Source organism: Gallinula chloropus, assembly GCF_964237585.1.
Source record: "Gallinula chloropus genome assembly, chromosome: 2".
NCBI classification, from domain to species: Eukaryota; Metazoa; Chordata; class Aves; order Gruiformes; family Rallidae; genus Gallinula; species Gallinula chloropus.
Window position 1 is genome coordinate 38,108,233 of NC_140086.1, and position 15,166 is coordinate 38,123,398.

Below are 15,166 nucleotides of genomic sequence, written 5' to 3' on the forward strand. Positions count from 1 at the left end.
CCCCCTCACAACCAAAAAAACCCCCTGTGGTTTAAGGTACTATTTTTCCATTAGTATGTAAAACTCCTTGAGTTGTTACTAAAGCAAATTTTACCTGAAGTGACTTTAAAAGCTTGAAATATGTTTCTGTAGTCTTGTGGGTTGAGTTAACCTTTCATTCACCATTGCTAGCTTTCTTCTTTTGCAGACCTGCTGTTAGTATTAATTTTTCTGTGTTGTTTCCCCAAGTACTTGTGAGCACGAACATAGTGATGAGCCATACAGTGCATGTCCACCTCTCCTGGTCAGCTGTGGCACGGCCTCTCCCCGTGAGTTGTGAGGCTCTGTGCTGTGCTCCCTCCCTTATGGGGGCCATGCATACCAAAAATATGTTGTACAGACACTCTGTTACATGAAAGTGTCTGTTACATGTGTCTAGGTGCTGCACTGCCACTGTACAGCTCTTGGGTATCATTTTCCTTGCTTGGGTCTTAACAGAGTTTCAGGGAGTGGACTGTTCTGAGATAGAAAGAATCGACCTCTAGTTGCTCTCTTCTCACAGGGGTTTCTCAGCCCTGTGTCGGTAATGAACTGTAAGCCTTCTCCATGTATCATGAAATATAAATGATGCCCCCTTCTAAAGATAGAAGTTGAATATATCTTTGCATCTCTTATTCCTGAGCAACCCTGGGGAAAAAGGTACATTGGTACAAGGCTGAAATTGATCCCTGGATTACAAATTGAGTAGTCTAGAACTACTTCAGATTTGGTTAAAAGAGAGAGTAAAAATGCAAACTCCTGAGTGAGCTTATATACACTGACATTTTGATCTATGCTGTGAAATGACTTGAGATAGCAGTACTTCTTGGGTACTCCTGTGTGATCTCATTTGTGGCTCTGTACTAAATTTATGATTATTGTGCTAAGCAAACTCCTGAAGAAGTCCTGTAGGGAGAAAACTTGGAGCAGTATTTTCCTAAAATCATTGTTGTGTTTGAACCAGTAAACTATTGGATTTTTAAGCTTTGTATTAAAAGTTCCTAAATTATTTTTCTAATTAGGTCAGTAACTTTTCCTTAATGACTGTGGTTAGTAAGATAGTGCTATAAGCTAAGGTGAAAACACTTGAAATGCCATTGGCAAATTGTCTCATGATTTTGAGAATGAAGGCTTCTGTTTTTCAGTCTTTTCTAGTCTTGTCTTTAGTTTATGGTGCCTTAAGGGAAAACAATTTACGACTGAACAGTAAACTGTAAGTCTAAATATGGGACCAGGAAATTTCTGACATCAAAGCAAAATTAACACAGCTGTTTATATTTTAGCCTTTCTAATTACCAGGTGCATTAGAGGTATGTAAGATGTCATGCAAAACTATTTGGAAAACAATACAAAAGGAAAATATTTTGGAGAAGAATTAAATATATTACTGATTTACTTACAGAAAAGCCTAACTTCTAAAATACTCTTAACCTGAGAAAATAGATATTCGCAAGTAGATTAAAATGGAAATGCTCCATGTACATTGCTATTTAAATTAATGTAATGACTTCTCAATTTCTAATGTGTTCACAGATTCATGGAGCAGTTGAGGTTGGAAGGGACCTCTGGGGTCATCTGGTCCAACCTCTCTACTCAGGCAGGGTCACCCAAACCACATTGCCCAGGTCCACGCCCAGACAGCTTTTGAATATCTCTAAGGATGGTGACTCTGCAACCTCCCTGGGCTACCCATGCAAGTTTGTGGTCACTCTCTCAGTGAAAAAGTGTTTCCTGATGTTCAGAGGGAGCCTCCTGTGTGTCAGTTTGTTCCTGTTACCTCTAATTCTGTCACTGGGCACCACTTGCTCTGTCTTCTTTGCACCCTTCCTTCAGGTATTTATACAGATTGATAAGATCTCCCTGAGGCTGCTCTTCTCCATGCTGAACAGTCCCAGCTCTCAGCCCCTTAAGCATCTTCCTGACCATTTCTTGGACTCTGTAGCATGTTCATCTCTCTTCTGTAGTGCTGGGGAGCCCAGAGCTGGACACAGTACTCAAGGTACTGCTTCAGTAGAGCTGAATAGTGGGTCAGGAACACCTCCCTCCACCTGCTGGCAGTGCTTCTCCTAATGCAGTCCAGGACACCATTAGCTGCCTTTGTTACAAGGGCACATTGAGTCATGTTGAACTTCATGTCTTCCAGAACCCCCAGGTCCTTCTCTCCCAAGCTGGTAAGTGCCAGCCTGTGCTGGTGCTGGGTTGTTCCTCCCAAGGGGCAGGGATTTGCTCTTCCCCTTGTTGAACTTCATGAGGTTTCTATCAGCCTATTTCTCCAGCCTGTAGAGGTCCATCTGGATGGCAGAACAACCCTGTGCTGTATCAGCTGCTCCTATGTGTTTTGTGTCATCTGCAGACTTGCTGACGGTCCACTCTGCCCCATCATCCATCCATATTGTTAAGGAAGATACTAAACAGGATTGGACACCATACTGACCCATGGAGTGCATTGCTAGATACTGGCCTTCAGCTACATTTCAGGGCCCTGGTTACCACCTTCTAGCCTGGCTGTCGAGCCAGTTATCAGTACACCGTGCTATCCACTACATTAGCTTCTGTATGATGACTATGTAGGAGACAATGTCAAAAGACAATATCCACTGCTGGCCCTTTATCTGTGAAGCCAGTCACTTGATTGGAGAAGGCTCTCAGGGTGGTCAGGCATGACTTCCTTTTTGTGAATCCAAGCCCATTCTTCCTGGTCACCTTCTTGTCCTTGATGTGCCTGTAAGGCATGGTTTTCACATATGTTCCATCACTTTTTGTGGGGTGGAGGTGGATGTTCGGTGACTATCAAGAGCCTTGAAATTTAATGAATGAGTAATTAACTGTCATCTTATTGTGGGAAGCGGATGAACTGAGGAAGTTCAGCCAAAAGGAGCATCAGTGTAGAAGTGAGACTTTTGGAATTAAATGACACAAATCTCCTTTTGATAGAATCTGGGATGTAATTGAATCTCTGGCAAAGAAAGATGCCCTCTTTAATTTGAAAGCCTCCTGTCTCTAGGTTATAAACCCAGTAGAAACACTCTAATGAAACGCTGTTATGGTGTGTGTGTTATCTGTTTGGCTAATGTGTCTTCAGAGTGCAATGGATGCCACCAAGGAAATGCATGTGATAGTGTCTGTGCTTGTGCAGAGGGTCTGCTGTGCTTTGAGCAGGGTTATGGTTGCATCTGTTTCCTTCCATATAGGAGCGTGTATGTAATGTGCCCATATTCATTTGTACATACATGTTTATTTGAAAATGTATACATAAAATTTCTTAAGTATTATGTATCCTTTAAAAAGGATAGGGTGGTCTTTTACACACTCAAGTGTGTGTCCGCATATATATATTTTTATAAACATATTTTTATCTTGCCTTTCTCCAAAAGGGGAACACAGTAGTCTTTCTCAGAGTCTGTGCTTTTTCTAAAGGAAGAAAAATAACTTTGTGTTACCTTTACATCAGGTGCAGCTATGCTAGGAGGGTTTTCAGGGCCTTTATATTACCATTGTGATGCTTTGTGTATACTTAAATTACATGCAGGTGGGGCAGCCATAATGCTGTATGCTGCTTACATGTTAATTTAAGTCTGCATAGTCAACCCACATCACATACACTGTCAGGGGTTGTAGCCACTATTTTCTGTGTCCTTTAAGTTAAGCTAAAACTGTGAAAAATGTCTTGTTATGCTAGTTAAAACCTCTGTGGCATTTGGACCATGACAAAGTTATTTTTAATTTTGAAGAAAATGAGAACTATTTATTCTATCTTCTTCTGACAGATACAGCACATGTCACTTGGATTCTGCCTTCATATTATACAGCCAGCCTTGGTGAACATAATAGAAGGACAGGCAACAATCTAGGATGACAGGAATTCAAGAGACAGTGAAAATCAAAGATTTGGGGGTTTGTCAGGCATCTTCTGAATCTTGCTGAAGTAATGTAAGATGTTACCGCCTCTGAAAGAGGTGGTAACCAACTCGATTTACCAACTCCTTCACTGCTCTAACTGGAGACTATAATTTCCATAGCAGGGTAGCAGAACACTAGCCATACAATCATAGAACAATGCTGGTTGGAAAGGACCTAGAAAGACCAACTGGTCCAATCTTTCCTAGCAAAGTCAACCTAGATGAGATACCCTGTCCAGTTGCATATTGAAAACCTCCACCAGCGTCTCTGGGGAGCTTGTTCCCAGTGACTGATCGTTCTCAATCAATCTCTGACTGCGTAGTGACTTCGTAGTGTGCACCTGTGTGTTCAGTGGTGAAAAAAGTGCTGGACCAGACTGTGAATGGGGGTGGTGGGAAGTTGAGTGTGAGTCCTGACACACGGGTGGTGGCAGGAGGCTGGGTGGGACAGCTGTGAGTGGCGGTATTGCAAACGTGCAGGTGCTGGGAGGGTCTATGTCAGTGCTCTCACAACTTAAGGTTGTAATTTTTTCTCATTTCAGGCAACAAAACCAAAGCCCATGTATTATCCCTGTTTTTAAAAAAACCTTATGCTATTCTACTGTGTTAGAATTTTACACATGGTTTAATTGTATTTATCTTTTCGTTACCAGTAGAGTGTATAGAGAAACTGTCAGCACTGAGCATCATCTTGGTTTTACGATACAGAGGGTTTATTACACATACTTCCAGATATTTTTTGCCTTAAAGATATTAAGGTTCCAATTCTTTTTACACCTGTTGCTTATCAATTACTTTAAGGAAAGAATGAGAGATAGAATTAAAAACTTGTATTTGTTTATTGTATCAGTGCACTAATTGTAGAAGGCTTTATGTTGAATTTTGCCCATAGTATTGCATTAAGTAGGATAAAGCTGGCTTATACCTTTATTTGGGATTGTTTTGCAGTCTGATACTCTTATGTGATATCTGTTATTTTTCCTCTTGTAGTTCAGTGTCTTGAGTTTCATGCTGCTTCTTATTACACAGTAGGTTGCTTATTTTGCAGCAGATTTGGTTTTTTAATAAGATTAAAACCTTGTGTTCGGGATTCTGGTTTAAATGTAAGAGGGATAACAACTTCCTGGTAGGTAGTAGTAATCCTCTGTTTGGAAAAATACAGGAAGTTATCTAAGTAGTTATTATTACACATAACAGTTATGTGTATAGACGACTTGGTTTAGGAATACCTTAGAATACTGGTATCAAATAAAAACAGATTTCAATTTGTGTTTCCAAATCCACAGGTTGCTTCAGTAGTTCAGCGAATCTTAGGTCGGTAGTTCTTCAAGAACTCCGTTAACTGTGGTGTGGGAGCACAGAACATGCATGAAAATCAGTGTTGATTTTTGGGTTTTAGGCACTTGTGTATTTCACATGTGTGTGTATTGAGTGCACCCCCAGCAAGCTTGCTGACAGTGCCAAGCTGTGTGGCACTGTTGAAGTGCGGGAGGGAAGGGGTGCCATCCAGAGTTACCTTGACAGGCTTGAAAGGTGTGCCTGTGTGAACCACATGAAGTTCAGAAAGACCAAGTCCAAGGTCCTGCACTTGGGTCAGGGCCATCCCAAGCATAACTACAGGCTGGGGGGAGAATGGATTGAGAGCAGCCCTGAGCAGAAAAACTTGGGAGCATTGCTGGACAAGAAGCTCAACATGAGCCGGCAATGTGTGCTTGCAGCCCAGAAAGCCAACTGTGGCTGCATCAAAACCAACATGACCAGCAGGTTGAGGGGGGTGATTCTGCCCCTCTGTTCTGGTGATACCCCACCTGGAGTACTGTGTCCAGCTTGGGGGTCCCCAATACAAGACAGACATGTAGCTTCTGGTGTGAGTCCAAAGGAGGCCATAAAGATGATCAGGGGGCTGGAGCACCTCTCATGTGAAGACAGATTGAGAGAATTGGCCTTGTTCAGCCTAGAGAAGAGAGGGTTCCAGAGAGACATTATTGCAGCCTTCCAGTAGCCAAAGGGTACTGGGGCTCCAGGAAAGCTGAAGAGGGACTCTATTCAGGGAGTGTAGTGATGGGACAAGGGGTGATGGGCTTAAACTGAAAGGGAAGATTTAGGTTAGTTATTAGGAAAAAAATCTTCCCTGTGAGGGCAGTGAGACCCTGGCACAGGCTGCGTGAAGAAGCTGTGGCTGCACCATCCCTGGCAGTGTTCAAGGCCAGGTTGGATGGGGCTTTGGGCAGCCTGGGCTAGTGGGGGGGTGTCCCTGTCCGTGGGAGGGGATTGGAACTACATGGCCTTTGAGGTCCCTTCCAAGCCAAACCAGCCTGTGGTTCTATATTTGACATATCGTTAACTTGATTCTCTCTTTTGTGTATGTATATTTATGCATCTATATATTATGACTAATATTAAGTATATTCCATTTCTTATTTGTCTTTCTGATTTTATTTTTTTACTCTGAGATGTAATAATATAATTAGATTGAAGCAAAAAGTCTTACCAACAGCATAGTAGGTGCTGTAGGTGGGATAGTAATACTTTCAATAGCATGCATACTTAACTGTGTTTAAACTCATGGGAAAAATAATAAATTCTCTATTGTAAATTACTTGTTATGGACAGATTTTTATTTTTTAATGTTGAAGGAATTTGCCAAAACTAACAGGTGGGTGAATCTCTTAGTATCTTGATGTCACTTTTGTATAAGCTTGATTTATTACTACCTCAAGACATCCGCTTCTAGGGCTTTACCATCCATTTTATTACTTTATCTAATAAATTATGGAAGGTTGAAGTTGAAATCTTTGTGAGTTTCCAGCACTTGTTTCTGTGAATTAGCCTAAGTGTTGGGTGAGGCTTTTTTGCTGTAGCAAAGTAGAACATAAGCATGTATTTAACATTGAACATATGCTGAAATGCTTTGCTATTTTGGGTCTTGCTTGTTTGCTTATTATCCTTTTTTTTTAATTTTAATTTTTTTCCTTTGAATGCTCTCAATTGAGGTAATGATTGATCACAAGAGCTTATGGTTTCCTCTTCAAACGGGTGCTGTTCAAAACAGGGTGCAGGCACGGCGTAGCTGGGAGCCCCACAAGTTGAGAACTCCTAATATGCTTGTTTTCCAGTGTTCTTTGTTGTCCATATGGTTGGATGGAAAGCATGTTTGATGTATGGTAGTTACAGAAGCCACATGGGGAAAAAAAAATAATCCCAAGGTACCCGTTACTTAGTGTTTGCTAAACAAAGCAGCAAAGCTGTTGTTCATCATTGTAAGATTAACTGTAAGTTGATGGGGTAATGACTTTTTTTTCCTGCCCATGGCTTTAAATCACTGGCATAATTAAACCGGATGAACTTGGACAACAGATTTATATCAGTACCTTATTAAAAATAGTTGTAATTTAATCATAAGACATTAATATGTGTTCAGTCTATTATCTATATTTTTTTTCTTTCTAAACAAATGCTATCATACAGTTCATGCCACAAATTTTAGTCTGATTGGAACTAACTTTTAGGTTCTTTAAGAGAAACTGGGATGCTCAGTAACTTTGGAGAAGAAAATGTTATGAAAAAATACAGCTCTGTAGAGAAATTATCATGTAACAGGGAAAGTGGGAAATTAAACCTATCATAGGGCAGTTGGAGATGGTTTTGTTTACACCAGAACAACTCGGTGCAAACAAAGTAACAGTGGTGTACTGGGCATCTTCGACTGTGTTTGGTTTGTAGTTGTCAAACTGACGTAAACTATATTCGTGTTTGAGAACACACGTTTATAATGATCCTAGAATTAACAGTTCTACATAAAATTGGAGTATGGGAAAGTAAATAATTTTACTCAATTTCTTCCCCTCCCTTTTAAATTTTTTGCTATATATTAACTGTAGAATTTTATTTCCATAGCACATACAATATTCCAGTTGCAAGGACAGAATCAGCAGGTCTTTGGAATACTGATGTAAAACCAAATACTTAAAAGTCTGAATTCCTGTTTTCCTCAAGGACCACTACACCAGGAGAGACTAAACTACTAGCTTCTGAAGTCTATGATATCCTTCAGTCTTCCAACATGTCAGACATGGACAATGTGAATGAGATGAATTACCGTCGACGGAAAGCGCAGTTTTTCCTCGGCAGCACAAATAAGCGTGCCAAGACAGTGGTTCTGCATATAGATGGCCTTGATGATTCGGTAAGGAAACCTTATGTAGGTAGGGCATGCTTGTGCTGAGATGTATTTTGCCCACCCAAGTAATGTATTCAGACTACTTGTGTGGCATCACCAGTTGTCAGCAGTTTCTATGAATGTATTTTTAATCATGAGATACGTATAAAATCTTGCATAAATTGAGCTTACTCAGAATACCTAAAGAAGATGTTTTAAGGCAATTTGCTTGATGGCTTTTTAATTACTCTAGAAGCCATTCTGTTTCCACCTCTCCTAATTTTATTTCTTTTTCTTTTTTTCTTTCCAAGAAAGAACGGAATAAACAAGGTGCCTTCAACAGTTTCTCTTATGGCTATCTCGTATTGTGTTAAATGAAAGAAGTTTCCTTTCAGTAATGAGAGATTTCTGACACTATTGGTTTTGTTTGTGTTGTTTATTTTTTGGTTGTGTTTTGTTTGTTTGTTTGGGTTTTTTTAATTTAGAAATGCTGCATTGTCTTTGAGTTTGTTTTGCTACATCTTTTCATTGTCTGTGAGATCTTTTCTACTGTAGTGACCAGAATGGCATTTGAGTTAATGAGGTCTCACTGAGTCTTTATGTAATGTCAGAATAACTTCTACGGATTTATCTACCATACCCCTGTAGATAACACCCCAGGGCCATGTTTGCCTTTTTACGGCTGCCAAACAGCATGTAGACTGTTTAAGCATGTTATCCACAAGTGCCCTCCGGACTCTGTATCTTCAGTTTTGTACCCATTTTAAATGATCAAACCTGATCCTTTGCTTTGTTGCTTTACATTTTGCCAAGTAAGCGTGTCCACAGGCCCAGTTTATCAACAGCACACCCGTCGTACTGCTTTCATAAGACCATAGTTAATTCCTTTAGAAATAACATGCTGCTCTAGCTCACTTTATACAAAGTAAGTATTTTTTACAGTTTTGTCCTTCCAGCATGTGCTCTGTCCAGAAAGTCAATGTTTTGTCATCGCTGTTGGCTTCTGTACTCTGAAGTTTTTTGATTCAGTCCAGTTAGTTGTTTCCTGTTAAGTTGTACATCAGTTATTTGGTTTTTAAGCTTGTAGTTTGTTGGTGTGTTCACTGGTATCTCCAAGCAAGAAATTTAATCCACTTCCACTTTGTGAGTTTAGATATTCTGGCTGTAGTCTGATTCTATCGTAAAAACATTTTTTGTGTTCTTTGACAAGCAGAATTTAGCGAGATTTGTGGAGTTTCCCTCTTAAATGCTAAGGCAAAGGTATTCTGAAAGTGTAGGATACTTAGATACTCCGTGCCAGAGAGGAAAACTGCAGGCTTCTGTAGCTGCCTGGAGCATGCCAGCATGTTTTCTTAGGACATTGCTGAAGAAAAGAAAAATCTGACTCTGTGCTGGCTGAAGATGTCTACTGTGTACATAGCTTTGTATTTCATCAGGTGATTAAAGACATGTTAGCGATACTCCAGGTGCCCACCCAGCAGTTAAACATCCCTATAAGACTGTTTTAAATGGCAGGATAAGATGGGATTGGAGGAGCAATGAAGGATGTGAACGTTAAAAGCACCTTAGTTTCATTCAGCAGTTTATTCCTGCAGTGGTAAAGGGCATAGGAAGTCATCATGGGGTTGTAAGTGCCGTGTTCTCAGTTCACCTGTGTGTTGTCATTTAGAGGTGAAACAAGAAGCTGCTGTTAGGAATGATTACAAATCCTACAAATGCTTGTGGATTTTGGAACCTCAAATAGTAGGTATTGATTGTTTCAGGAAGGGAGGGGAAAGGTCAGTGGTTTTGTAGGGTGAGGTCAGATGTTTTATTTTAAGATCTAATCATCAACTTTGATTATAACCTTAAAATTTTTTTTTTAAATGAAGCATTACATTTGAGTAATGTTTATTAGAATATGGTAATCAGAGTGCAGTGGTCTAGCAGGACTACTTGCTAGCATACAAGGTGTGTGAGAGAATAACCTGTATTCCACCTGTCCTACCCTGTGCCCATGCTTCAGGGGTACCACACAGAAGGATGCCTAGGTGCACGTTGCTGGGGTCTGTGCCCAGTTGCTGTAGTTAGACATGCTTTCTAAAAGACCTACGTACAGCAAGGCTGGTAGCTGCCAAGCTTCCAGCTTTTTATGGAGCCTCTGTGGACCTTGATAAGTTTTGTCTTTAAGAATCGATTCACCAGTTATCTATCACCAATTAAAAATGTGGCTTTAACTGACGTATTAAATGGATGTGCCTGTGGCTTAACCCAGGAGCTCAGAGTAAAAAGCCAGATTCTGTCACAGAATTGCTATGCACCCACGTGAGCATAAATTATTTATTTAGGCAAAGGAGCTGCGAATGTGTTGCTTCTTGGGTCCAAAAGTAGTTTTGACTTTGACTCATGCAAGGAAACCTATCATCTTTGCATCAAATATATTTCCTGTGTGTGAGAAATGTAGCCTATCTGGAAATGTTATTTTTTTAAATTGTCAAAAATGTGAATTATTTCACTTACATAAACTTGAACACATGAATTCTTTATATATATATGTGTGTATATATATATGTGCACTAAAATGCAAAAAAAAATAAAAATAGCAGAAACCTTTGGTTAGTTTCTCTGGATACCACAGGAGTTTGACTGACTTGTTCTGCATGAAACTATCCCAAGTACTGACCAGTAATTATTTGGTAACTAATATAAATATGCTTTGAAATAAATTGTTTTTTACAACCTTGCAGAAAATTGCAGTACAAGTTAAAAGCATCATTATTTTGAACCTGTAAGGTTGTCAGTTTATTTCTGATACAGTGTTTGCTTTTTTTCCCCCTTCTGTGCTAGCAGTCTCTCTGAGTATATTTTAATCCTTTTTGTTACAACCATCTTGTGCAAATATTAGAAGGGGGAAAAAAAAAAGGAAGAACATCCTAAGATAATGTAGAACAGATGTCACTAGTACAGGTCAATGTGATGTTACAGCACAGTAGGCGATGTCACTTGCTTTAAACGTAACATTCCATGGGTTATCAACCAAATATTTTCCCATTGAAATAAGAATTAAGCTTATGGTGCACAGTGATGTCTGTGAGCTGCCACAGATGAAGCAGCTGAAGGATAGAGCAGCTGCTTTGATGCATTCAGTCAGTATGGAGGCAAGGTGTCTGATAAATAGCAACTTAAACACTAACTACTCATCAATGAGCACTTCAGTCAATCAGAACTTAACCAGAGGGGACTGTTTAGCTGATCATACGGATAAAAACATTCTTTGCTTTTCAGCACTTTTCTCTAATTATTTACAGTTGATTCCATCCTCTCTGACTTCTAAAGTGTAAGCAAATTTTTCTTTTCTTTTGTGGGGAGAGAGTCTGGTATTTTTATGCTGAAATGTAAGTCTTGGTTTTTTGTTTTGCAAAAGTGTTACTGAGTAACCACCTGCTCTCAGACATACAGGAATTCCTTAACAACTAATTGCTGGTGTTTTTCATGTGGTGTATTATGCAGGTACTTCAGCTGTGGGGTTTTTGTTTGTTTTTTTTAGTCTCGAAGGAATCTTTGTGAAGAAGCCCTGTTGAAAATTAAAGGTGTTATTAGTTTTACCTTTCAAATGGCTGTTCAAAGGTGCGTGGTCCGAATTCGCTCAGACTTAAAAGCAGAGGTGAGTGCACAATACACCCTCCAGTTCCCCAGATTATTGGTTTTTGTCACACTAAGCTCTTGGGTTTCTTCTGCGTACTTACAGGCGTTGGCGACGGCAATAGCATCGACCAAAGTTATGAAGGCACAGCAAGTTGTGAAAAGTGAAAGTGGTGAGGAGGTAGGATATGTGTCTTCCTAAATACCAGCTGGTTTAGCTTGGCTCTGTCTTTAATACCAACACCCATAACATCTGATGCCAGGCAAAATTTTGTAAACGGGAGTGCTACGTGTATAGTACGAGGAGAATAAAGGGGCACGTATCCATAGGATCCTATGGACACATAGAATCCATAGGACCCATACAAGCATAGTAGATTCCAGATATATCCTAGGTTTTGTTTATATTCTCACTGTATAGGGGGGTGGGGAGGAGGCTCGCAGCACGCTTGTCATCCTGAATGTGTCTGTATGTGTAACTTTAATTCTTCGAAGTTACAACATTTGACATAATTTTAATCCGTTGTGTTTGACCAGATGCTGGTTCCGTTCCAAGATACCCCAGTGGAAGTAGAGCAGAATACAGATCTACCTGAATACTTACCAGAAGATGAAAGCCCTACGAAAGAACAGGACAAAGCGGTGTCCCGTGTCGGGTCCCACCCAGAAGGTGCAGCAAGCTGGCTCAGCACGGCAGCAAACTTTCTATCAAGATCTTTCTACTGGTGACTTGTGCTTGGTGTTATAAAAAGACTGTGTGAATGAACCAACAGGGGGGCCAGTTTTCCATTGGTGTGGTGAACTGCCAAGTGCAATTTGCAATAAATTATCAGAAAAATTTTAGATGAAGCAAATTTATGCTGCATTTTACATTTTATTGGACATTTAACCTGATAGGGCAGCGGTCAAAGGACAGAGGCCTCCAATCAAATTGTTCTTTCATTTTTTTTTTCATGTAGATTTTATTGCTTCACTTTTTAAAAATGGGTCCACTGTTGTATACCAAACGTTTGTGCATATAGAGCTGTAAGTTTGACTTCACGTGAAACACATGGTAGGGAGAATCCGTTTAACTCAAGACTCAGGGCCTCTGTGAAAGAAAATTCTTAATAGCTCTAGTTGTGCATTAAATAAAATGCCCTTTTTATTTCTGCATCCCTTTGGACTAATGTTATTTTGTTTAATTTTCTAGATTTTGACTCCAGAGAAAAATGTAGTCTGCCTCTTTATTTGCCTTTATTTTTGCCAACCATGTTCACACCATGAGCACGACGTTCCCCTTTTGCCATTAAACTAGAATCACTACAGACTTGAAATCCATAACTGTTTTATGTATATTGAATTTTTTTTCCAGCCTGCCCTTAACCATTGGAGTGCTTGAGATTAAGAAGGAAAGGACTGAATAAACACAAATATGTATACATACATTGTACAGTAAATAAACTAGAACATGTTTGTAATGATGGGCGTGACTGATGTATATAGCTAATAAATACCACTGACGGCTGTGTAGGCTAGCTGGGCAGACTGTAGCAAACAAAGCTGTAGTCTGATGTAGCCATGACCCATTGCAGTCTGTCTGCAGACAATATAGAGGGATGTAGACCATATTTGGTTAGGAAGTGGTGTTCACTGTTAGCAAATACTTAATGGTAACTGAAACTTTAAACTTGAAGAATAAAGCAGAACTGAATGCCTCTTTTGCCACAGTGCCACACCTGTAAATTCTGGCTTTAACCCTTTTCTTTTCTTTGTTTTTTTTTTTTTTTTTTACCTAACAAATCTGATCTGTAATTACTGTTCCCTCCTAATATCTTTTCTGGGACTCCCATGAAAGCACATCAGCTTGGATAGGCTTAAAAACATATGCAATCAAATTGGCTTTACCTTGTTACTGACAGACAGTATAGGTTTAAAGATGTCTGGGTAATTTCCATGACCAGAAGTGATAATAAAAGCAAAACTTCTGTAGGCAGAGATTAATATATATCTGAGCTGTTAGCAAACACTGTGTGCCTGAGAGGATTCAATACACAGTGCTTGAAAACTGCAGTGCCACTGCTTTGTTGCACCAGAGAAATACAGCTGAGAACTTTAAAGAATGTTATAAACCTCATTATACAATGCTTTTTTGTGGTGATGTACTTGCTCTAATATTAATTATATTTACCACTTGGAGACTCAGAAAAAAAAATTTAATGCATTAAAGTTATTCCCCTGTGTCTGTGCACAAGGAATAATACAAAAAATAATCCACAGGCTGTCATACTGCTACAGAAATGCTGAGGAAATGATAGTGTAAAATAATAATGCTGGTCAGAGTTCACCCACCCAAGTTAATTGCCATTCTAGGATAAAAAAGAAACAAAAGCTTGTTGGCAGACTAGATGTCTCATGTTTTTTAATATAACTAGGTTATTTTTGATTCAGGTTTACACGCACAGATTGAAAATACAGGCTTTTCAGGGCATGTATTGCTTTAAATATGTAATACTACTTATATTGCTGTCTAGAATGTTACAGTACCAAACGTGTTTGAAAAGTCCTCTGTTCTATAGCCATGAATGCAGAGTTTTATTTTTCTGCATTAACATCTGTTTGCATTTGCATTACTGCACATCTATTTACTAAGAGACTACACCCTTTGGATATTAATACCAGTAGGTATTACAGTGTGTTTGTGTGTTCAGTCTGTAGGTGTGCTTATATGACAGTATTGCAGCTCCTGTAGAACAGTTTAAGGCATCTGTAAAAGTTTTTGAAATATATTGTAAGATAATAAAGGATAATATAACTAAACAAAGCATGACTGGTGCCTTTTTAAACGTGTAACCAAAGGCTTGGTGCCTCTGTACATGTTCTGACATTCTTTTTTTGCAGTGTTGAACGTACATCATCTTCATCTTGAATATAACAGAGAGGAATGCGAACATCCAGTGGTAGGGAAACGTTTGCTGCGTATCGCAGCGGTGGGGTTTATCTGTATTCAGAACATGCTTGCATTTTAAACAAAGTTTTCCTAAAAATTGGGTGAGTAGAAGCTACTGAAGGACATCATCTTAAACTCAGTGTTTCTTTTAGGGTATGAGGGGTTTTTTTATAACTGATGCAGCGTAGGTCATATCTCATCAGGGAAGTTAAAGGGAATCAGCACTCCTGGAGATAACTCAGATACTGAAAAAGTAACAAAGAAACAGTGCACGTGGTCATAAAATTAATGCCTGTACTTTTTCAGAGGCCACATTAAGAAAGCCCTTTTACTGCCTTAATGTCATGTGTGGCATTAAGGAGGTGAACAGAAGCCGTTACTGCAAAACCAGAGGCTTCCAATGAGAATCAGAACCGAGAGGCAGAGCAGGGCGCGGGTATCACGTTGCGCTAGTTGCAAAGCACTCCATTGCCAAGGAAGCCACCGTGTGCATCGTGGTTTAAGATCCTGAATTGTCCTAGGGTTATAGCTGTACGCAGT

General features: G+C 39.5%; 1 protein-coding gene across 1 annotated transcript in view; it reads left to right on the forward strand.

The window, feature by feature from the left end:
* The window catches only part of ARMC1 (armadillo repeat containing 1), a 28,692-nt gene extending 14,203 nt beyond the window's left edge, over positions 1-14,489 (forward strand). The window contains exons 3-6 of the mRNA XM_084260210.1: positions 7,914-8,103; positions 11,603-11,719; positions 11,804-11,878; positions 12,235-14,489. Of these exons, the coding sequence (XP_084116336.1) occupies positions 7,914-8,103; positions 11,603-11,719; positions 11,804-11,878; positions 12,235-12,426 (574 nt within the window). The 3' untranslated portion in view covers positions 12,427-14,489. The remainder of the gene's footprint in view (positions 1-7,913; positions 8,104-11,602; positions 11,720-11,803; positions 11,879-12,234) is intronic.
* Positions 14,490-15,166: the final 677 nt, after the last annotated feature.